Here is a 23,360-nt window from a genome sequence, read left to right on the forward strand (position 1 = left end):
CTCTGGCCTATACCTTTCAGCCAATACGGTATCCTTTCACTTGAAGGCCATTCATGCCATTGGAGCTGGCCGGGTCTCACGATCGCATTTGGTCGTTTCTCCTGTGGGTGTAACATTGCCGTCGCTTTTATCCTTGCTGTAGATCTCGTCGGCGTATTTCGACTCTTGGTACGATCTTACCCTCCGCCCCCCTTCATCTCTTCCCCGTTTCCGAGGACTGAAGGATGTCGCCACAACGTGTGGTGCGCGTTGGTGTGTCCTCGGCTGGTGTTATGTTTTGCCCTTTGACGTAACGAAAGAGGCCGGAGTTGACGCTTTTGTCGTAGTGCGCAGAGCGTGATGCGTGATTGGCTGGCACTTTTGTGCGGAGGTGCTAAATCAAGAAAGCCTCCGCCGCCGCCATTTTCTTCCTGATTTTTTCGAGGGAAGGAGCGAGGCGGCCACCTGAGCAAATTTACTGAAGTCGGCAAGCACGTCGACACGGCAAGAGCGATTTGGAACGTGCCATCTGTGGAAAGTGCGATTGAAAGAAACGTACGATACGGGCGTTTGTGAAGGCAAGTTCGAGCGACGCAGGCCCCTTTCCACCGTTCCATCGCATTGGCATAATTCATCGAGCAAAACCCTTCATCACCAACTTGCATCCTCCGCCAACACCCCCACCGTTCCTGTCGGAGTCGAACGCAACACGTTCGTCCCCTGAAGGGCCCCAGTTCTACCCACCTTGTCTCTTCTTCCTTTCTCCCCAGCCGCCGTGCGGCTCCTTCGAGCCTTTGGGAAACTCCGACAAAAAGACGACCCCAGACCGTCGAGACGCTCAGCGCATCACTCCGATACCCTCCCTTTCTAGATCTCGCCCTGTCGCACGACACATTCTCCGACGCACTATGGCGTCCGCCGTCCCTTCCTCGACACCCGTCAAATGGGTGGCCTCCGACCACGACGGACTGCCCATGAAGAGAAAACAGGTTGCACAGGCATGCGAGTCATGTCGCAAGCGCAAGGTGAGACTACGTTACCTCGGCCTTCTTTGGCTTTGTTTTGAACCGGTTGCTGACCTCACATGCCGTCAGAAACGATGCATCCACACACAAGATGCCGATGCACCCTCGCGGCCGGGCACAGCTGCTGGCGGCCCGGGTGCCGGTTCTACGACGGGTCGTAAGCCGGGCCACCCCCATGTGGCATCGGCCGACGACGAAGATGCCACACAGGTCGCCGCCAACCGGCTGATGGAGCTGTCGTCATCACGTTTTATCAGTGATCTCAACCCGGAGGGCATGTTCATCCAGGCGGCCACGCCCGCCCTGAAACCAGAAGGCGGCACCACCTACCGCGACAAGAACGACTTGGGCGTATGGTTGCCGCCGTATGCACAACGAGCACAGGAGGATGGCGGTAGTGGGAGCGGTGGGGACAACGGTGACGTCGACGACGAGGATGGCGACGACGAGACCGGACGGACTGACCCGGCGGGACCGAACACGCTGACTGGTCAAGGAGGTAGCAGTACGAGCAACCAGAACTACAGCCAGAGCCAGAATGCGGGGCTCCGAGACGACAGCGCCCGTAACCTGATCTCGCAGTTTGGCGGAATGAACGGGCTTTCCAGCGGTGTCGGTGCAAACAGCAACCACATTGGGCCAAGCTCCGGGCCTGGAGTAAGTACCGGTACGGGCAACGCGGGGTTTCACAAACAGCGCCGCCGCAGCCGGATACCAAACCGCCGTCCTAACTTTGGTGCCCGGTCTGCCGTCTCCGATGCTGCGCTTGCGTACGAGCGGGCCAAGTACACGTTTATCAAGGAGTGTCTCACCATCTACCCACCCGACGAGGACTTCGCTGTGCTGCATCGCATTTACTGCGAAAAGGTGCATCCGTTGCTGCCCGTTCTCAAAGACACTGACCTGCAACGCGCATCCACCGTGCCAATGTCACCGTCTCTTGCTCCAGGGCCAGCTGGGGCCGTCCCATCGACCTCTCCCACCAAGTCCGCCCCTTCCACAAACTCCGCTCGCCCGGGACACCCGACACAGTCCGCCTTCACTGCCTCCATCTTCCCCACCGTTGTCAAGCAGATCATCGCACTGGCAGCCGCCATGACCGATGGCGAGTCCGCTGCGTCACATCTCCATCTCGAACCCAATGGACCACTACTCACACCCCAAGAGTTCCACTACCGTCTGACCGACGCTGTCTGGACCATTCTTGACGCCGACATGATTCCCCACCGCTTCGATTACATCCGCGCCACCATCCTCCTGTCCTTCTTCTACCAGCCGACCGTTGAGGTCGACCGCAACAAGCCCAGTTTTTTGTGCACCCAGGCCGTCCACCATTTCCAGACCATTGGTGCCCACCTTCTCGGCTACCGGCCGGAGCAGCCCGATGACGACGTCGAACGTGTCTTTTGCGCGCTGTGGGCGCTCGACCGCCTGGCGTCCGTCCTGTATGCGCGGCCCTGCATGATGCACCACATTGACAACGGCAAAGACCCGGAAGAGTGCATGGTCAACCAGCCGCCGTGCTTTCGCCTCTTCATGTCCGTCATTTTCTGGCTCGACAGGGTCATTGTCCTCTACCGCCCGCGCCAGCCCTTTGTCATGATCGACATCCCCGTCTACGAGGCTCTCATCCTGGATGCCCAGGCCGAAAAGCTGCCGTCTATGCTGCTGGGCACCATTGAGATTTTGTACCATACGGTGTGCGTCCTGTCCTGCCGCCAGCCGCTGAGTGCGTTTTCGGAGGTGTCCGACACGGCCACGCTCAACCGCGACGACCGCACGTACCTGCCCATCTCCATTATGAACCCGCGCCGCTCGCACTCGTCGGACCGCATCGTGTGGGTCACGCAGACGCAGCCCATCTGCCTCTTTCCCTATGTGCCCTATGCCGTGTCCATTGCGCTCAGTGTCCAGTACAAGAAGATGCGCTACAGCCGCACGCCGCTGTTCCGCACGCGCGCCCGCATCGGCTTCAAGGACATTGTGGCCCTGCTGCGCAGCATGGGCGACGTGTTTATGAATGCGCGCGTGAATGCGGCGCTGGGCGAGAGCATCTGGCGGCAGATGGAGAAGACGGCGTCGACGCTGGCGCGGGAGGAGCTGGAGGCGGCCGGTGGTAGTGGGGGCACTACAAATACTGCTGCTGGAGCGAGTGCCGCCGGGGGTGCCATGGGACCGCCGCCCGTTCCCGCCGCAGCCACCTCTGATGGCAGAGTGGCCAAGAAAGCTACGTTCAACTTTACTGCCAGCACGTCAGCACCGGCTTCTTCCGCGCCGTCGACCATCACTACAGGAACAGTCCCTGCTTTCGTCTCGTCTTCTGTTTCATCCTTGGCCCCCGCAACGTCTGTTCCTATGTCAGGGACAGTCACAGCAGGTGACGCACCAGAGTCGACAACCTCCACAACCGCGGCAGGAACTGGCATACCATCGTCGGCAACAGCTTCGGGTCTCGGACACAACGTATTTGAGTTTGCAAATGGCAGTGGTACCAATAGCACCGACGGCAACACTCATATGATCACTGCATTGTCCTCCCCAACCACGACAGCAACAACGAACACGTCTGCCGTCACCAACACCACAACGCCCACAAACTCCACAAGCACCGACACGATGCAGCCTCATCTGCCGCCAGGAGGAACTGACGGGATCGTCCCTACCACGACGGAAGCAGCAGGAGACACGCCTGTCACGGGAGCAGCGACGACGTCAACACAACTATTTCCCCCACAGCTGCCACCGCCTTCGCTGCATCAACAGCAGCAGCAGCAGCAACAACAACAACAACACCAGCTACCCCAGATGGACTTGTCTGTCCTCGACAGCCTGGACACCGACATTGACCTGTTTGGCAACTTTGACCCGAGCTTTGACCTGGGCGCCATAGACACGGCGCTCGAGGCCAACCTGGACATGGCCATTCCGCAGAATTGGACAACCTGGAACAATCTTGTGTAGCATAGGAGCCACTGTACGCCCAGCGAGCAGCGAGCGTTGACACGAAAGTCGTACGCCGTACGTCGTTGCAGTCTTCATTCCGTGGCCTCGTCCTACGTGATCGTTGATCAGGAACGAGCATGACAGGAGCGAGGATAGCAGTAACCAGACGAGAACGGAAAGGCGGATCGCAGGGGATGATGAATGGGAAGCGATTACGGAGCCTGGGCAACGACATGGGGGAAGGGGGTTGGTTTCGTGAGCCGTTTTGGGTCGACAATATTGCTTTGAATAGGCACCTCTACGGTGGGCAATTGACGGTCAGACAGAAGTGGTTGTGCTTCTATTTTTGTTTGTAGTGCAGCGATAGCAATGGCGTCTGGGTCAAAGTGGTTTTCATCCTCTGGTTGTACTTTTCTTTTTTCTTTTCTTTCTGTTCTGCTCCCGTACGACATACCTACGACGTGCATACCTGACGGTTTTCTAACAATGCTCTGTTTCAATCACGCAAGATGATCAGCCCCTTGTATTCCTCCAGTCGCCCCAATCGTCCCGTGCTTGCCCATGACCTGCCTGCCGTCCGCGACCTTCTACGTCCATTCTCCTAACATGTTTGGTCGCCGACTTGACGAATTGGGCGGCTATTGCATCCTGTAATGCTCCGTAGCTTGCTATGAAGGTCCGGTCCCGCTCTCCGACTTGCAGTTTCAGCTGCAGCTGTCCATCGTCCATTGTCACAAATGGTTGCCAGAGGCTTCCGCACGGACTTTTCACGGGTGCTGCACAGACATTTGTGCGCTGACCCAGGTTTTTTTTGTTCTAATTATTGTTCTTTTTATGCAGCTGCACCCATGAACACACGGGACAATAAATAGAACGGACGAAGGCACGAAAGCAGGTAGACCAAAACGATACAAAAATATCTCTGTGTGCCGTCCTGCATATGTCCTGCAATGCTGTCTACAACCATTGCTGCGTGCATCTTTGCATTTTTACTGGCTTGTATATCTTCGAATCCGGGCAAGTTTCTAGACTCCTAGAACCAGTTGGCAAGTGGCATAACAACTGACCGCCTCTGTTTTTTTACATATCGTATTACATCTGGACAAGGCCTAAGCCACAAATGCAACGGGTTCATTATGTTGTTGTCGAAACTATGGTCGTATAGACGTGGCTGCTTTGCAGCCGAGGCCCATTTTGGCAGTCCTCCGTAGTCGCAGGGGTCAATACCAAAGACGGAAGAATAAAGGTTACCACAATATTGCAGAAAGGGGAGTGGAGTCATGTAGAAATTCAGTTATTGCGGTGATATTATTTGTTGGGCAATCTTTGGGCAAATCTTACCGGAAGAGACAGGTAACTGTGCCGGCAGCCCTGTGTGGTATGTCGTATTACTCTCTTGGGAACAGGTGCGACGTCCAACGCTTTCCTTTCTTCGGTCAGCAGTCCATTGCCAGAACGCAACTACACACGCCTTCCAGAACTCACCGGCGCCTTGCATTCGAAATGGAAAAGAGATAAAATGGTCGCTGCGCTGAATATTGGCTCCATCTGCAGAGGTAAGGCCCCAGTCAGTACGACAGCCAGCGAATTAAGTCAAGAGGATGCCACAGATACGTGTGCCAAGAGACGGCAGAGACTTTTGCTATGTAAAACGTGGCACGCAGACGAACGCCCGTTCCTTATTATTTGCTTTTCTTTTTTTCTTTTCTCTTTTTTCCTCACGATTCTGGCTTCTCCATCATCTTTCTTGTCATTCTCAGCCTCTCACAGCCAACCCTCCAGCGTCTCGTCTGACACATTTCTCCATAATCCTCCTCCCCGTCAAGACTTACACCAAATTCTCCAGTTTATATCCCCGCAAGTCCACAAAAAGACGTTTTTTGCCGGCCTCGTTTCTCCGCAGATCGCCATCCCAGAGAGTTCATCCCCCTCATTTTGTGGTTTCCTCCCTGCCTTCGTCTGTTTTAGCCTTAACGATGAACCAGACTGGAGACTGCCTCTGGAGTTGTTATGGTAAGGAGTCACGGGAGTTTGTGCTGCGTAAGTGACGTTTTGTCCGTCGTACGACGTATTTACCCTGCCCGCCAAGCGTTCTGTGGTTGATCGTCCGTCGGGGCCATGTCTCCGATTTGGCGTGTGTGCCACCACTATTGCCCCCTTGCAACTCAGATTAGGCGGAGAGACTATTGATCAAGGCTGTCAGACTGTCAGGCTGTTGGGGAATCTGTCGAGCCTATCTCCTGTCTCTGTCTCCTGTCTTCTGTCCCTTGTCAAATCTGACAGCGCCTCCCGCTTGGATGCTGTGCAATGTGTGACTGCAGGACACAAAAAGATAAAAGTATGCCCGTGTACTTCGTACTATGCAACCCTGTTGACTCTACGACTGAAAACGGCCAACAAAGCACAAACGAGCCCCATCCTCCCCCGTGTCGAGCGACGGGCGCTACGTATGGAGCCAGAGCTTAAAAAGAGGACCGTCTTGCTTGACCAGTCTCAGTATGGGGGGATTACGGGGTAATATGGGCACCAGAGACATGAGATGGCAGTTCGAGAAGCTTGTCCCGTGCCTTTACGAATTACTCGCTCCATCTTTCCGTCTCTAGCCTTCTTCACCTTCAGCTGTGAAGGCAAGGCGCTTCGCATGCAAGCGAGGAGCACGACCGCTTCTCGTACTATTTTCATAGAATTGTGTTGCTTCTTTGTTTCCCGCGGCAACCTCCGGAGACCCTTGATTTGTCTCTTCTTTGGCTGCAAGCGATGCGCTTTGACGTGCCCATTTTTCTCCTCGTGCGCCGTAATTTTACCAGACGCCGTCTCTCTGCAGACGTGTCCCAGCCGCCCTGGTGCTCTCTCTCTCTCCTTCTTCTCTCGTCCCCTCCCTCCCTCTCCCGAACCCCCATGCCGAAAACGTTGTCCGCCGAGACCAATACCACCCCAAGTTATTCTTGCCGGTACGCTATTTTACCCCGACCACGGATAATTGATCCTTTTGGGATTGCTTGTTGTTCTTTGTCTTCCATCGTCTTGGATCTTTCCTCATTTCTCTGTGCGCGTCTGTCCCGTGTCTGGCTTTTGTAGTGTTCTGGATTTGTCCCTGTATTTTATTTGTCTGCGTTTTTATCCTCCCGCCTCCAGCGTGGCTATTTCGATCCTTGCTGATCTGCCACCCATAATTGCGAGCATATGGCCTTTGCACCTTTTGTTACGGAAACACGCAAAGAAGAACGACATACACAAGGAACAAACCGTCGATGCAACCCATAATCTCCCCAACACACCTGCGCCGTATCACTCTACTACAGCCGTACCGCCCTTGCGCCATACGACACACGGAGTAATTACAGCAGAGAACATACGACATACTTGGGTACACATCCCGTTCCTCCGCGCTCTTGGCTGAGTGTACGTCGTGTCTCCTTTTCTTCCCCCATTCCTGCCTCCACTTTCCGCATTCGTTCTTCTTTGCTATCATTCGTCGGGGGTCTCGGGGACAAGGGTTTGTTGTCAATTTCTGACCATTGTCCCCCATCCTCCAAGCGAGACGGAGGACAGCCTGACAGCGTAGTCTCGTGCGGAGAAGGTGCGAGTGGAGAGAGGCCTAGCTGGGCAGAGTTCTTAACCGCCAACAACTCGGCAGTTGGAGAGGCAGTTGAATGAGCATGGCTGTTTGATTTTGTTTGCCTTGGTGTATTTTCATTTATCCTCCATCCTCAGCACAGCGAAAACAAACGACAAAACCATCGCGCATGCTCTGTAAGACGCAGGTCAGCGTTCCTTTTCCAGGAGTACACTTTCCCAAACCAGAAACAGGCCCAGAAACGGGCCCAGGACGTAGAACCAGGTGATCCAGACAACAGATCGTGACCAGACCAACTCAATCCCAGGCCCAGACCCAGACCCAGACCCAAACGGGCGCAGAACGGGGGCAGCAACGGCGTACCAGAACCACAGAAACAGGGTCTGTGGGCATATTTGCACGTAAAGAAAGTATTTTTACTCCGTAATTCGTACTTGATTGTAGCTTGTGGTATACCCCCGCGGAACTGGGTTTCTTTTATTTTTTATTCACATTATACACGGTACCACTATTTTAATAATACCTTCTTTTTACGACGCCCTCCGTGTAGCTCTCGTCTGTTCCATCCTCTTACGCTCTTTCACTCTTACACGCCCCTGTTCCTTCCTGCTCCAGCTCTCCGAGCTCCTTCCGCGGTGCGCTGCCCACATATAACTTGCAACATTGCCCCGTCTCCAACCGCGCATCATCTCCTCTTTTGTTTTTCTTCTCCTTTCTCCTCATTCTCGTTTATTTTATTTAGTCAAACATTGTTCGTTGCGTTGTTTTTCTCACTCTCACAATTTGTTCCCCTCATTCGTCACGCACATCTACACCTTCCTTCCTTCCCACCTTCCTTCTCCCTCATCCCTCTTTCCTCTTCCGTCTCCCCAAATATGGCAGCTCCCGAAGAAGCGGCAGCTCCCGCCGCTCCGTCACCCGTCGACGTGGAGGCTGCGCAGGCCGTCGCCGACAAGGAAAAGTCGCAGCAGCAGCACCGGGAGGCCACGACCAACCTGCACGAGTACGCCGAGTCCGAGGGCTATGTCATTGACGCCTCGGACGACGGCGACGCCTCGGCCGCGCTCAAGAGGGCGCCGGACGGCCGCACGATCCTGATTCCGCAGCCCAGCGACGACCCCAAGGACCCGCTCAACTGGAGCTGGACGACCAAGCACATCACGCTCCTCATCATTGCGTGCACGGCCTTTCTGCCCGACTACGGCAGTGCCACGGGCGCGGTGACGCTGATTGCGCAGGCAGAGGAGTGGGACATGACGCAGGACGAGGTGAACCACAGCCAGGCGGGCAACGTGTTCATGCTGGGCGCGGGCGGCATCTTTGCCGTCATCTTTGCCGCGTACCTCGGCCGGCTGCCGGTGGTGTGGTGGTACCTCGTGGTGGCGACGGCGACGGCGGCGTGGTGCGCGGGCGCGACGTCCTTTGCCTCGTTCATGGCGGCGCGCATTCTCAACGGCTTTTTCAGCACCGTGTGCCAGGGCATGGGCCTCGTCTTCATCCAGGACATCTTCTTCTTCCACGAGCGCGCGCGCAAGATCAACATCTGGGCGGCCTTCTTCATCATGAGCCCCTACATGGGCCCGCTGCTGACGGCGTTTATGCTGACGGCGAAGCCGTGGCCCGTGCCCTTTTGGGTGTACACGGCCATGACGGCCGCGTGCTTCATGGCGACGACCCTGTTTCTGCGCGAGACCTACTACGACCGCCGCATCGCCGCCGCCGACCAGCCGCCGCCCGGCCGCCGCTTCGAGCAGGTCATTGGCATCGCGCAGTTCCGCTCGCGCCACCAGCGCAACAGCTTCGGCCAGGCCGTCTGGCGCACCGTCAGCGTGGTGCTCAAGCCCACCGTCTTTCTGACGTGCTTCTACTACATGCTCACGTTTGCCTGGGTCGTCGGCATCAACACGACGCTGTCCATCCTGCTGCAGCCCGTCTACGACTTTGGCGTGCTCCAGATTGGCTACTTTTACTTTACCCCCGTCGTCGCCGTCATCCTCGGCGAGCTGGCCGGCCACTGGCTACACGACGCCATCGCCCAGCAGTACATCCGCACGCACAAGGGCCACTTTGAGCCCGAGGTGCGCCTGCGCGCCATTTTCGTGAGCCTGCCGTTTATGATTATCGGCATCGTCATCCTCGGCCAGTCGCTCGAAAACCGCTGGCACTTCATGGTCACGTCCGTGACCTGGGGCCTCTACGTGTTTGGCATCATGATCACCACGGTCGCGCTCTCGAGCTACAGCCTCGACTCGTACCCAGAGGCCAGCGGCGAGGTGTCCGCCTGGCTCAACTTCAGCCGCACAATCGGCGGCTTCATCATTTCGTACTTTCAGGTGACGTGGGCGACGAACGAGGGCGCCAAGAAGAGCTTTGGCGTGCAGGCCGCGATCATGGGCGCGGGCTTTATCCTGGTCCTCGTTTTGCTGCGCTGGGGCAAGGCAATGCGCGTGTGGGCGGGCCCGCTGAACTTTGCGACGGCGTGAGGTGGGGGACATGTGTTGTGTCTTGTTATCATGAGACAAAACTGGATTTCATGCGTTTTTCGGATTTTTTTTCTGTTCTTCGATGTATGGTCTCTCTGTGGAGAGAAGTCGTTACGATACCTCTTAATTATATAAATGTTCATTTACAAGATATCTTATTTTGCTACACCACTACCATTATCGTCCGTGTTCTCCTACGTATCCTCGATGCTCTCGTTGATGAACATGGTCGTGTCCGGGTCAAATATCAGACCCAATGCATCGAGATCCATGGCGGCCGGGTCAAAGTTGTTGAGGGTGTTGTAGTGGTTGAAGAAGGAGGAATCATTAAGGTCAAAGTCAAAATCTAGATCTGGTAGCGCCGGAGGAAGTGGCTGGTGCTGGGCTTGGGGGTTGTATGTCTGCTGTGGGTGTTGTGCGTGCCCTTGTTGACCTGTCTGGTTGCCGTGGCTCTGTGGATCGAAATACTGTGGATATTGCAAATGCTGGTACGACGGCTCCGGGATGCCGTATGTGTTTACATCGGGAATGTATGGGATGGAGGTCTCGGCCACCTCTGGAAACACAGGAAGTGGTGGACTTTGTAGGGGACCTTGCAACATGTCCCGGGGACGGTCTGGTGGGGTGTGTTGTAGGGGTGCCTCGCCGATTTCCTTTTCCTTACTCAAGGCCACCTTGGTCGACGTTGTCGTCGTCACCGTTGTCGTTGTCCCCGCTGATGGTCCTAGAATCGTCCGCAGCCGCGCCAGTTGCTCGTACCGCGCCGCCACGTACCCGTTGCCCAGGTCGCCCATCCGCCGCAGCAGCGCCAGACCTTTTGCCATGGCCTCGACCGTCTGCGCGTTCGTGGGAAACGCCGTGTACACCAACGCCAGGACAATGGCCGCCGAAAAGGCGTGCTCGCCGTCCATGTACCCGTACGTGGCGACCATGTTGTAGCCCGCGGCCTTGGACAAGATGCGGACCGTGTTGCGGGCGGCGGCGACACAGGCATGGATGACGGCCACCGTCTTGGGCGCGAGTCCGGTCTGCCACTCGCGTTCCTTCTCGGCGGTGGGGTCAGCAGCGGCTCGGATGGCGGCAATGCGTTTCTGCACGACGTGGAACAGCAGCGGGCGTGCCGTCATGTTGATGCACTGGTAGTAGTGCATGTACATGGAGATGCTCTCGCGGGAGAGGGTGGTGTTGCGGTCCGGGTCAAGGCGGAGGGCCCGAGGCAGGGCCGCTTCCCACTGGTCGAGGGACCGCAGGATGCCATGAACCGTGGCGAGGAGAGACGAGCCGGAGAGCATGTGCGTGTGTACATGGCGGCGTGCCGAAGGCGGGAGGACGGCTGCTGCTGGCTTTGTCGTCGTTGATGCGGCGGTGGGCGGCGGAGATGTCCGCCGGTAAATCAACGTGGTAATGTCGCCCAGAATTCGTGACAGCTCCGTGTAGCAGCGCAGTATGACAACAGGGCTGTCTGCGGGTTCGCCCGGCAGCGGTTTGGGCATGTCGACGCCAATGTCCTCGTCCAAGATGGCAATCGGGTGGCCCGACTTGAGCGACAGGATGCGGTCCAAACTGTAGATGCTCCACCAGACGCGGCGGCGGTGTTCGCGATCGGCTGGAGAGAGTGCGGGCGACGATGCTGAGGACGGCACTTCCTGGTGCAGGCCGAGACTGATGGCCATCCGCAGGGCGACACCGATGTAGAGATACGCGGCGTCGCGCCGGTTCATGTTCTGCAAGAAGTAGCCGACATAGGCCAGCGTCTCGACGCCGAGGATCGACCCGGGCGCGTGCACATCGGGCAGCAAGGCCAGGGCACGCGCAAAGAAGCCGAACCCGGGCGGCCGGTCGTTGGCGTCATCCGGGTCGTCTGTATTGCTGGGGGCATCGCCATCTCTGCTCGTCGTTGTTCGGTTGACCGAATAGAGCCGGCCGAGAGCTAGGACCATGAAAATCTTGGCGTATGTCAGACACACGCGGGTGTCGTCGTTTTCGTCGTCGGAGACGGCCTTCAACGCCTGCGGGCCTTCGTACGCCAACTCCAGCTGCCGCTCAAACGTCTCCGGGTCGGAAAAGGCAAAGATGGTGCCAATGTACATGTGCTGCGCCCGAAAGTAGTTGCGTGCCGTATCCTTGATGGGCGGCAGCGCATCCACAATGCTGTGGGAGAGTTCTTTGGCCGACTTGCGCGACGGCAGCATACCCGGGTCGTAGAAGACGGGTGTCTGTTCGAGGACGTGATCGTCGTTGGTCTCCTCGCCGTCTCTGTCGTGGCCGTCGTGGTTACTGTTTTGCCGGACACCAACACGCGGGCCCGGCCCTTCGCCACCTCGCAACCCCGACAGCTTGGTGGCCACCTGGAAGAAATGGTCGGCCGACCCACGGCAAGCACGCAGGTAGATGCTCATCTGCTTGAACTGGTCTGGGAGGCTGTCTTCGGCGTCGGGAACGTCACTCAGCCCGTCGTCGTCATCCTCGCCGTCTTCCTCCTTGTCTTCGTTGATGTTGTCCTCTGGCATAGACTTCAGTGGCATGAGTCCGTGTGGAAGGCTGCTGCGTACCTCGGGTGGCAGACTCTGGAAGATTTCTATAACGTTTGTCAGTTGCCATACACATCTCGCCCCTCATCTCCGCTGCTTACCTTCATATCGCCGCAGTTTGGCTTTGAGATGACGTAGTTTCCTAACCATGTAAGGAGCGGCACAACATAAACAGAATATTACAACACAATGATGAAACAACTCACTCTTCATTCACGGGAATAATCTTGGCCCCGCGGTAGTCGCACTCGAGTCCCTTGGCCTGGCATCGCTCGCACTTGGGCTTGTTTTTGGAGCAAAAGATCTTTTGCCGCTTGCATTCCCGGCAGCTGCACGTCCACGTAGGCAGGTTAGCAGCCGGCCATGGTCTCCGTCGATCCGTGTAGACCGTGTAGATCTCTCTTGGTCTCTCATTGGTCTCCCATTGGTCTCCTTTTCTCCTCATGAACTCACGCTCTCGGCTTGGGCTCCGGGGGCGGCACCCTGGCCCGGCGCACCGGCGCGGCTGACGGCTTCCGCGCGCGCACCATGTTGGATGCCTGGCTATGCAACTATCCGTTGTGCGTTGTTTTTTTGTCCGTTGACATTATCCGTTGACGTCTGTCCGTTGCTGTTGAATGGATAGAACCCTCTCGTCGCTCATCCAAAGGGGTTCCGGAGATGGAGAGTCATCGGCACGAGAGCCGTGAAAGGCAGCATGGCCAGGACCTTTTAATCCTCGTCTTCACGAGCTTGGCGAATAACGGGTTTGGCTGTGGTTGATCCGGAAGCTGAGACTGTGACTGTGACTGTATCGAGATAGCAGTTGGAGTTCAGCCTCACATCTTGGCGGAAATCAATATTGGCTTTCACGATAATGCACAGGGCTGTGTGACGTGGGAAGGTCCGACTCGAACAGCGGGGGGGTGGGGAGGAAGGTGCTGAGTTAGCGGGCCGCAGTGGAAGGCCACGACGCTCCACAGCGCCCAGAAGGTTAAAGTGGGTCCATTAATGTCGGCGAGGGTCGCCGATGTCTCGACAGGACGCACCGGTCGACGTAACCGATCCCCGTAGATGGCATAGAACTACCAAATCGAGCACACTTCGGTATGCACATTCAGTGAAGCAATCATGTAACGATGCATCAGTCTGGGGATGGGCAGCCTTGTTGTCGCAGGTGCTTTTCGTCGCGGGCGCTTTGTGTCTCTTGCACGTGACCATCATTGTTAGCGATTAGATACGCTCACCGCCAAAAAATAGTGGCAGAAAAAGGACAAAAAAAAGCATCTCTCCAATTGGATGGTCGACGGGCATCTCGTTTCTTCCGTCTGGGATCTCCATTCTCTTCCACTCCAACCACCTCACATCGCCATACAACGCCATGGCCCACGTCGACGACAAGGCCCGGTACTACCTGGAGCGGGCGGTGCCCCAGCTCCGCGAGTTTGAAGCCAAGGAGATTTTCTCAAAGGTGAGCTCGCCTCGACCCGATGCTGTGACCACGTCCAGTACCAGAGCACTAACCAACTCTTTCTTGCCAGGACGAAATCCGGACACTGGTCCAGAAACGCACGGAATACGAACGCCTCATCCTGTCTCCCGGGTCCAGCCCCGCCGACGTCCTCGCCTACATTGCCTGGGACCAGTCCCTCGACGATTTGCGGGCCAAGCGCTGCCGCCGCCTCAAGATCAAGCAGTCGACCAGCTTTACCAGCCAGGGCCGCATCTTCCAGACGTTTGAGCGCGGCGTGACCAAACACCCGGGCAGCTTGCTGCTGTGGCGCAAGTACCTCGAGTATGCGGCGGCCGCCAAGGCCACCAAGCGCTGGCGGCGCATCATGACGCGGGCGCTGCGCATGCTGCCGAGCGAGGGCGGGCTGTGGGTGGTGGCCGGCCGCAAGGCGTGGCAGGACGGCGACATGGAGGGCGCGCGGGGCCTGTTTATGCGCGGGTGCCGGTTCTGCACGAGCGAGCCGCTGGTTTGGCTCGAATACGCGCGGCTGGAGATGGAGTGGCTGGCGAAGCTCGAGAAGAAGCGGGGGACGCCGCTGTACAACGCGAGCGTGGCGGCCATTGCGGCCGACGCCGCCGCTGGCTCGGCAACGAGCAAAGAGCGGAATGTCTACGAAGAAGGCGAGGGCATGGCCCTGCACGAAGGCGACACCGACGACGAGTCTGACGACGACGAGGGCGATTTTAGCAACAACGCCATCCTACCAAAGTCGATGATCGACGACCCGCTGGCCAAGAACAAGAAGGCCGCCGTGTTCAGCGACGAGACCCTCGAGAAGCTGCAGGCCACGCCAGCGCTCGAGGGCGCCATCCCTCGGGCCATTTTCGACGAGGCTGCCAAGCAGGCCTTTTTCAGCGCGGACGCTGCCGAGTCCTTTTTCGACCTGTTTGCCCTTTTTGCCGCGTCCGTGCCTACCGCGCAGCCGATGCTCGCGGCGCACGTCCTGTCGACTCTCGACGCAAAGTACAAACAAGACGCCGCCACGTGGAACTGCCGCGTCAAGAACTGCGTGCTGGGCCTCAATCCCGACGCGCCAACGTTCCCGCGGGCGCTGCGGACCGCGTTAACAACGCTGCGCGAGGGCCTGGATAAGGCCACCAACAAGGCCAAGTTTGCAGCCAAGAGCGCGGCGTGGATCGATGTGCTGCTGGCGCGCAAGGAGGACGAGCTGGACCCCAGTCTGCGGGCCATTCTGGAAGACACGCGGCGCAAAGTCGAGCGGGCAGGCGAGGCGGCCGCCGAAGCCAAGAAGCTGTTGTTGTGAGAGAGGAGCCGGGAGTGAAAAAAAAAAAAAAAAAGACCAAAGTAGAATGCATTATAGCGCTCTGTATGATTCCCATTCGATATATGTTACACTATATACACTATGTATTACTATGCCATTACCACGTTGCCGTGTGCCTTATTCGTACCATGCCATCTGCTGTCATCTTCGTCACGCGCCCTACGATTCCCCCGCCACACGCAGCAAGTGCTTCCACTCGTCGGCGCTCACCTGGCTCACGCTGAGCCGCGACTGCTTGAGCATCTGCATCTTGTCCAGCGGCTGCCCCGGCGCGCTCATGTCCTTGAGTTCCTTGAGGGAAATGGGCCGCGCAAACTTGCTCCGGAACTGCACGTGCACCACACTCCACTTGGGCTCTTTGCCCGCGGCTAGGTCTGCCGCCGCTTTCGGATCGTAGTAGGCCGTCTTGGGGTCGTGTGCGCCCAGGTCGGGCGAGTGCTCGCGCACAATCGTCATGGTGCCGACGATGCCCGGTTCCTTGGTGTTGGAGTGGTAAAAGAAGGCGAGGTCGCCCTTCTTCATCTTGCGCAGGTTGTTGCGCGCCGTGTAGTTGCGGATGCCGTCCCAGGGCTCGGGCGCGGTGCACGCGGCCAAGTCGTCAATGGAGAAGCGGACGTCGACGCCGTTCTCGAAGCGGGACTCGGGCTCGGCCTTGAGGAGCCAATACTGCCGGGCGGCCGTGGAGGCAGACGTGTCGTCGTCTTGGTCTTGCGCGGCGGCGGCTCCCTCTTCTGCGACTGGTTCGTCCTTGACCGCATCTTTAGCTGCCGCAACAGCCCTTCCCTTGCCCTTGGCTTTCTTCGCAGGTGGTGCTTGTGCCGGTGCCGGTGTTGATGCTGCCTTTCGCTTCGTTGACGGTCCCGGGGTCACTTCTGCTTCTGCTGCTGTCTTTCCTGTCGGCGCTCTCTTTGCTGGTGGTGTCGATTTCGTCGGTTTCGTCGGTTTCGTCGGTTTCGTCGGTTTCGTCGGTTTCGTCGGTTTCGTCGGTTTCGTCGGTTTCGTCTCAGACTCTTCGATTGGCGCAGCTCTCCGTGAAGACCGCCGGGCTGGCGTGCTCGGCTCTGCCTTGGCCGTGGCCGCCGTGCTCTTTCGCTTGGGCGGCATGGTTGGAGTGAGGGGAGGGGGGGGGTGTTGACTGCGGAGGATTCTTTGACAACTAACTAGATCGACAACAAAAATGCAGTCCCAATTAAAAATATCACCGATTCATGGAAGGCCTGCGCTGTCGCTCGCTCCTTCTCCGTTCGTCGCAATATCTGTCTCTGCTCCCGAGACGCGTTCCTAGCAGCAAGCAAAGCGCTAGTCCGTTTTAGGAACTCATTGAGCCTGTCCAGACCCCGACATACGACATTTTCTGTGGGTACTTTCTGATGTTGTGTTTCTCCTCAGTCTCTTCTTCCGAGCGTTTTCATCTGAATGAAGCCTTAACACGTCAAGACTTACCTTATTATGGCAGTACGTTATGATTCCCGTGGTTGCTTGGTCTCCTATGGTTGCCTCTCATAATCCATATACAAGACAGTACGCAATCTCCGATCCCCTCTCCCAGCCCTTTGTCCATTATCTGTCTCCTTTCTTCAGCAACACTGACTTCAACGGCGTATCACCTGTGCTTATCTTTCTCATATGCTCCCCGGATTGCCCAATAACGACTTGCGGCGCCCTTCATTCGCCCCCAAGGGACCAGCAGAGACACAGAGCCCATCAGCCGAGAGAGCTGGCCGCCAAATCCTCCGATAGACCTGCCAAGCATGGCTACGAACAATAAAAATCTTCTTCCTGTTCGTGTAATTGTGCTCCGTCTTTTCCGTTGCATCCACAACTCCAGGTCTCCAGACTAGCCCGACTCGACTGGACCCCTTTACTCCTGTGCTCGGCAAGGGCCGACGCGGGAGAACGAAGCCGTTTCCAGTTGGCCTTCCCAGTTCCCAGTTGGTCCTGCCTTGGTCCTCAGTTGGCTCTCGTCGTCTGCCGTTTCTCGCTCTCTTTCTTCCATAGTCTGTCGATCTGACCCTGCTGTACATTTGTACCTGCAGCCAACATGGGTCTCTTGTCCCTCTCGCCTCTGGCCTCTGGCCTCTGACCTCTGTATCGCGCCGCTCTCTTCCTTTCTGCCACTTCCCACCCTCCGTCCTCCCTCTCTTACTCCCACCCCACCCGCCTTTGTGTTCCGTGCGGAGTAAGATACGATCCAGATCTCATATGATCGTCTTTATGTTCAGCCTTGTCAAGATTAGGTTTGGAGACGTATCGTACCGAGACGTGGCACCGATCTCCCGATCCTCGTCTCTTTCCTCTATTTTGAAGGCAGTCTCAACGCACACCGTAGACCTCTGGCTCTCGTAAACCGGAGCTCTTGTTTCCCAAAAGCAGCAGCAAAGTCGTTTATTGCCACCACCTTCCAGCGTCCTCTTCCTCGCTGACGATGTTGGCGCGTCGTCGTCCTGTCTCCTGACTTTTTCCTGTCAGCTGTTAAGAAGCCGAGTACCGGTAAAACGATGTACATTTGTACGACATGCAATAAGCACTTGGAGTAATGTATCTTTAGCAATAGAGGAACAATGGGTACTTAACCACTATCTCCATGTCTGTCTTTTTATTGGCCAAGTGTACTCGCTAAGGCCAACTGTGCCCCGCTTTCAGACTAGCGCCGCGATGAAACCTGAGAAAAGGTCGAAAAAAAGGGCGACCCCAATTTACCCAGTCCTCCTGCCCCCCAGCTCTCGCAAGTCTCTCGTTCGTGCCTTCCTCGCCCTTTTCCCACTGAAATCCCCAACCGCCCCGACCGAACACACATACCAAAAGGCAACAAAGCACAGCACCAACATTGCGCGCGCGCATTTCGAGGTACGTTTGCCAGTCCATTGTCCATTGTCCATTTCCATTTCCATTTCGTCGTTCGTTCCCCGTTTTTGCATTTCAGCCCTTCCCGGCACTTGTTCTGGCCTTGCATCCAGTGACACGCAGCCCGTTGTTGTGTGTCTCCGGTCTGCCTGCTTCTTGCGACCCTCGCTCCTGCCTGCTCTGCCCACTTTCCCCTTCGCACCTTCTGCCTTTCAGAAGGCGGGAACGAAGGTGACATTGCGGAGACTCTTGCCACAGACCGGAGAGACCTTCCCAAACTGTTACTTTAGTATGCCCTATTTCCCCTGGTCTCCTTTCCACTGGCCAGCCTCCTTCCTATTTGCTATCCCTCTGTATTTCCGTTTTCGCGTTCGCACCCGCCACTCCAGCCACGTTGGCCTGGCCTCGGAAGTCGAAGACCCCCCTGAAGAAACTTTCCAATAGGGAAGGAGCGCCCCAAACAGCGCAAATAGCGCTCCAGCGCACTAGACTTTCAAGCCCTCTCCCCTGTATTCCACCGCCATCCACCTTTCGAACACGCTTTGTGCCTTTGGTTTGCTATGGTTCCTGCCGAAAACTGTGCCTGCGCCTGCCCTCATTGACGCTCAACCGCCTGTAAAATACTTTTCCTCCCCTGCATTTCGCTTTCCCCATTGGCGGACTGCAAGCCACAATATGGTGGAAGAGCAAAACGAACAGAGGCCTGCAAGAGCGACCAGCGTCCCAGCAGACCAGGAAAAATCTGAACAAAAAAATACAGCGCGCAACTCAGGACCAGAAGCCCCCTTAGTCCACCAAAAACCGGCTGCACCTTCCTCATCACCCCCCAAAACGCCAAAGCTGCCCATCGTGCCTGCCACCACACAAAATCCGATCTCACACACCTCTTCGCTCCAAAGCCCACACAGAGCCCCATACCCTGACACAGCCGCGACCTGACGCGACTCTTCTCCTCAGTCCCCCCCCCCCCCTCCGCATCGCGAACACACTCTGCCGTGTCACTGCCCATCTCGATTATATCAGACATTTCTTTTTTACCTTGTGCTTGTGTGTCTGGATGACATCGCGCGTGTTGTCGCCGTCCGCGTCGCCGTCCCCGTCGTCCTCCCCCGTCGCCGTGCTTTGCTGACCTCCTTGCGCAAAAAAAGAAATACACGAAGGGCAAACGACGAAAACGCATGATTAACAACGGCAGAACGACAGAACGACAAGAACAAGACACCCATCGATAGACACGCCCGGCAGATGGGCCCATCGCCGACGGCCCCCTCCGCCCCCTCCGCCATCCTCGACCGCCTGCCCGACCTCGTGCGCGACGGTGGCCATCGCGTCTTCGTCTCTCTCGCCTAGCCCATCTATCCTCGCATTCTCCCATCTCTCCGTCTCCGTCTCTCTATCTCTCGGTCGTGGGGCCTCCGTTATCTCACCATGAGTTCCTGGATGAACGAGGCCGCCGTGCAGAACCACAATGGCAACGGCTTCCCGCACATCAACAACCCGAATGCGCCGCCCGTTGGCGTCGGTGTCGGCGGCATGACAATGGACCCGGCCGCGTTCATGGCCGCGAATCAGGCACAGTTCAATCCCGTTGCGGGCAACCCGTACGCCAGCCCACAACAGTTGATGGCGATGCAGCAGCAGCAGCAACAGGGCGGCACCCCCAATGGCGGACCGATGCGCAACGCGTCACCCTCCTTCCAGAACCCCATGTATCAGACCAACTCGGTTATTCCATCAAAACGGCCTCGCCCACGCGAGGACAGCATGGCCGCGTCGCCGCGCCAGAACGCCGGCATGCTGCCGACAACGCGCGCCGAGACGCCGAACCAGTCGCAGTTCCCACAGCACGCCCAGCCACCTGGCCAGCCTGGTGGTCAACCACACGGCACGCCGCAGCCGCCCTCCTATCCCCATCTCCCGCACAACGGCTCGGCCGACGCGACGCCTTCGCCCATCATGGCCAACCAGATCCGCGCCGGCAGCGCCGTCCCCCAACGCGTCGCCACCACCTCGCCCCACCCCTTCTCGCCCGCGACCCAGAGCTTTGCGCCGCAAGCATCTCCTGCGCCCTCCGACCCTAACACGGCATCGCAGCAGCAGCCGAGTCCCTACGGCCAGCCCGGTGGCGGCGGCAACTTCCCGCCCGGCCTCAACCCCAACTTCACCCCAACACCGCCACCCGGTCGTCCATCACCCAACCCCCAACAAGCCGGCGGCCAGATGATGCCGCAGCACATGGGCCAGATGCCGCCGCAGATGGGCCAGATGGGGCAGATGGGGCCGATGGGGCCGATGGGGCAGATGGGGCAGATGAACCCGCAGATGAACCCGCAGATGGCCGGCATGGGACCCGGTGGCGCCATGGGCCAGATGAACCCAATGGCCGCACAGATGGGTCAGGTGCCGAATGCCGCCATGTTCACGCCGCAGATGCAGCAGCAGCTGGCCCAGGCGCGGAACCCGCTCGAGCAGCAGAAGCTCATGTACCAGATGCAACTGCAGCGCCAGCTGCAGCAGGGCAACATGCAGGGTGCCGCCGGACAGATGCCGGGCCAGTCCATCACGGCCCAGCAGCGCAGCATGATTGCGAGACAGCAGCAGCAGCAGCAAGCACAGCAGCAGCAACAGGCGCAACAAGCGCAACAGCAGCACCACCACCACCACCAGCAACAGCAGTCACCTCAGGGCCAGCAGCAACAATCGCCTCTGCCGCCACAGCAAGGCGGTCCGAACGGACAGGCCCCACTCGACACACCCAAGACCGCACAAGGCCCCGGCGGTGCGCCTGGCCAGCAGCCAAATGGGCCCCAGCGGCCCAGTGACCAGTTCCTATCGCAGCTGACGGTGTTCATGCAACGGATCAACATGCCTCTGGACCCGAACCCGGTGGCAGGCGACCGGCCAATACACCTAATGCAATTGTTCCAAACGGTGCAGAAGTTTAGCGGCTACCGCAACGTCATGCAGAACAACGGCTGGCCGCAAGTTTCAAACGCCCTCGGCTTCCCGCCCGCGCAAATACCCGCCGTTGCCGGCCAGATCAAGGCCATCTACGAGCGCAACCTGCTCAAGTTTGAGGAGTTTGTGGTCACGCAGAGTCGCGCCAAGGCGAACGCACAGCACCAAGCCCAGATGAAGGCCCAGCAGGGCTTTCCCCAGCAGCAGGGTGGCCAGGGAGGCCAGCAGCCGCCGCAACCAGGCCAGCAACAACCGCTGCAGCCGCCGCCACCGCAACAACAGCCACAGGCCATCCAACCGCCGACACCGCAACAGCAGCAGCTGCAGCAGCCGCCACAACCGCTCGACCAGGGCGGCCCCGTCGGCATGCCCAGCACCCCGAAATCGGCGACCCGTCCCAACAAGCGCTCGGCATCGGGCCAGCAGCCGGCCGCCCTTAAGCACGCGGCCTCCAATGGCCAGATGAACGGCTTTTCGACACCCCACCCTCCCAACCAGCAGCCGCCACCGCCCTCCTCGCGTAAGGGCAAGGGCAAAAACGCTCGCAACGCATCCACACACGAAGAGTTCCCGCCGCCGTCCCCGGCCCAGGGCATGCCTATGGGCGGCCCGGGTATGCGTGGTCCTCCCTTTATGGACGGCCCCGGCCACCCTGCCAACGGCTTTGTTCCCATGCCGGGCCAGTTCCCACCGGGACAGATGCCGCCAGGCCACATGCAGGGTGCCTTTATGCCGGGTCACATGCAAGGGCCGCCCTTTGGCGACACGGACGAGTACAAGCCGTGCAGCCGTGACACGCATACGTTTGGTGGCGTCGATGTGCATGCGCCGGCCAACGTGGTCACCGACATCCTGCGGTTCCGCCCCGAAGTCCCTGCGCCCAACGAGCTCGGCAACATTGACGTCCACGCACTCACCAAGAGCATCCAGTCGGGCATCCACGGCGAGGTGCGGCTCGCTCTGGACACGCTGGCAACGGTCACGGTCACCAACATGCCGGGGCTCGAGATGGATCTGGAAAAGTGCGACGACCTGCTCGAAACGCTGATCGACTACGCCGACGAGCTCCTCGAGGTGCTTGCTGAGAACACCGTCGAGGTCTCGGACGAAATCCTCATCCCGCCCTACGAAGACATTGCGCGCGCCTGTCAGATTGAGCGGTTGTCGATTCGCGACGAGCCTGAGCTGGGCTCAGAGGACGAAGAGATGGACCGTGCTGTCGAGTACCTGCTGTGCATCACGACGATCTTCCGCAACCTGTCGTTCAACCCGCGCAATCAGGCCAGCCTGGCCGACGAGTCGGCCGTCAAGTTCCTGTGCCAGTTCATACGATACGTCGGCACGCGCAACATGCTGCTGCGTACCCAGCTCAACATGCTTGATTTTATGAAGGACATCATCACGCTCTTGTCCAACATTAGCGGGTCGATTGAGATTCCCGACCAGCAGGAGGCGTTTTGCTTCCTGCAGTTCCTGCTCGCCTTCGCGCCCGCACCCCTGCCCAGCCTCGCCGACGAGCATCTGTATTTCCCCACCTACCACGCCACGCTGCAGCCGTACCTGCCCTCTGCTGTCGACGCCCTCGCCAAGCTACTGGCCCGCGACGAGCCCAACCGCACCCACTTCCGCAACGTGTTCACGGCCGACCCCAGCGGTGCCATGCCCTACGATTTGCTGACGCAAACGTTTGCCCTCGCCATTTCGCCCATCCCCGAGTACCTCCACCTGCGCGAGATGCGCCCGCCGCACCTGCCGCCCGTCCAGGAAGTCCGCAAGCCCATGCTCATGCAAGGGCTGCTGGCCGCCGACATCGTCGCGTCGCTCGCCCCCGGCTTTGAGACGGGCGTCACGCGCACCTGGCTGACGGCCCAGAACGGCTTCGTCCAGAACCTGCACCGCTCCGTGCGCGACCTGTGCCGCGACTACGAAATGGTCGAGCACCAGATGCGCCACTACCGCACGCGCGACCGGCTTGTCAAGGACGCAGAGATTATGTACATTGTCGTCCTGGCCATGTCCATGCTGCGCAAGCTCAGCGAAAAGGCGATTGACCCCGCGGACCCCGTGTCCAGCCTGCCGCCATCGGTGCTGCCGTCCGAGCAAGGGCTGCTCGAGGCGCTGGAGATGCTGAGCGGCGAGTGGAGCCGCGACGGCTTCCTGCACAACTTTGTGGCGTATGCTTCTCTGGGGGAGAAGTAGGGGAGAGACACTTGGGTAGTAAGGGGGAGAATACACCGGACCGG

The 23,360-nt window shown here is 58.3% G+C and overlaps 6 protein-coding genes across 6 annotated transcripts; 4 read left to right on the plus strand and 2 right to left on the minus strand.

The window, feature by feature from the left end:
- Positions 1 to 887: 887 nt before the first annotated feature.
- SPBR_05576 (uncharacterized protein) lies at positions 888 to 3,965 on the plus strand (the record flags this gene model as incomplete). The annotated part of the gene is made up of 2 exons (XM_040763839.1): positions 888 to 1,004; positions 1,074 to 3,965. The coding sequence occupies 2 exons, from the start codon at positions 888 to 890 to the stop codon at positions 3,963 to 3,965; spliced, it is 3,009 nt and encodes a 1,002-aa protein (XP_040621863.1).
- A 4,434-nt stretch (positions 3,966 to 8,399) lies between these two features.
- Positions 8,400 to 10,007, plus strand: SPBR_05848 (Major Facilitator Superfamily protein; the record flags this gene model as incomplete). Its single annotated transcript, XM_040764111.1, has 1 exon — positions 8,400 to 10,007. One exon carries the CDS (start codon positions 8,400 to 8,402, stop codon positions 10,005 to 10,007), a length of 1,608 nt encoding a protein of 535 aa, XP_040621864.1.
- Positions 10,008 to 10,201: 194 nt separating this feature from the next.
- SPBR_05597 (uncharacterized protein) lies at positions 10,202 to 13,068 on the minus strand (the record flags this gene model as incomplete). Its single annotated transcript, XM_040763860.1, has 3 exons — positions 10,202 to 12,548; positions 12,745 to 12,867; positions 12,992 to 13,068. The coding sequence occupies 3 exons, from the start codon at positions 13,066 to 13,068 to the stop codon at positions 10,202 to 10,204; spliced, it is 2,547 nt and encodes an 848-aa protein (XP_040621865.1).
- An 830-nt stretch (positions 13,069 to 13,898) lies between these two features.
- On the plus strand, positions 13,899 to 15,294 carry SPBR_05922 (U3 small nucleolar RNA-associated protein 6; the record flags this gene model as incomplete). Its single annotated transcript, XM_040764185.1, has 2 exons — positions 13,899 to 13,988; positions 14,059 to 15,294. 2 exons carry the CDS (start codon positions 13,899 to 13,901, stop codon positions 15,292 to 15,294), a joined length of 1,326 nt encoding a protein of 441 aa, XP_040621866.1.
- Positions 15,295 to 15,474: 180 nt separating this feature from the next.
- Positions 15,475 to 16,419, minus strand: SPBR_06105 (uncharacterized protein; the record flags this gene model as incomplete). Its single annotated transcript, XM_040764367.1, has 1 exon — positions 15,475 to 16,419. One exon carries the CDS (start codon positions 16,417 to 16,419, stop codon positions 15,475 to 15,477), a length of 945 nt encoding a protein of 314 aa, XP_040621867.1.
- Positions 16,420 to 19,587: 3,168 nt separating this feature from the next.
- SPBR_09195 (uncharacterized protein) lies at positions 19,588 to 23,316 on the plus strand (the record flags this gene model as incomplete). The annotated part of the gene is made up of 1 exon (XM_040767321.1): positions 19,588 to 23,316. One exon carries the CDS (start codon positions 19,588 to 19,590, stop codon positions 23,314 to 23,316), a length of 3,729 nt encoding a protein of 1,242 aa, XP_040621868.1.
- Between the last annotated feature and the right edge of the window lie 44 nt (positions 23,317 to 23,360).

The sequence above is a fragment of the Sporothrix brasiliensis genome, assembly GCF_000820605.1.
Source record: "Sporothrix brasiliensis 5110 chromosome Unknown Cont15, whole genome shotgun sequence".
Taxonomy (NCBI): Eukaryota; Fungi; Ascomycota; class Sordariomycetes; order Ophiostomatales; family Ophiostomataceae; genus Sporothrix; species Sporothrix brasiliensis.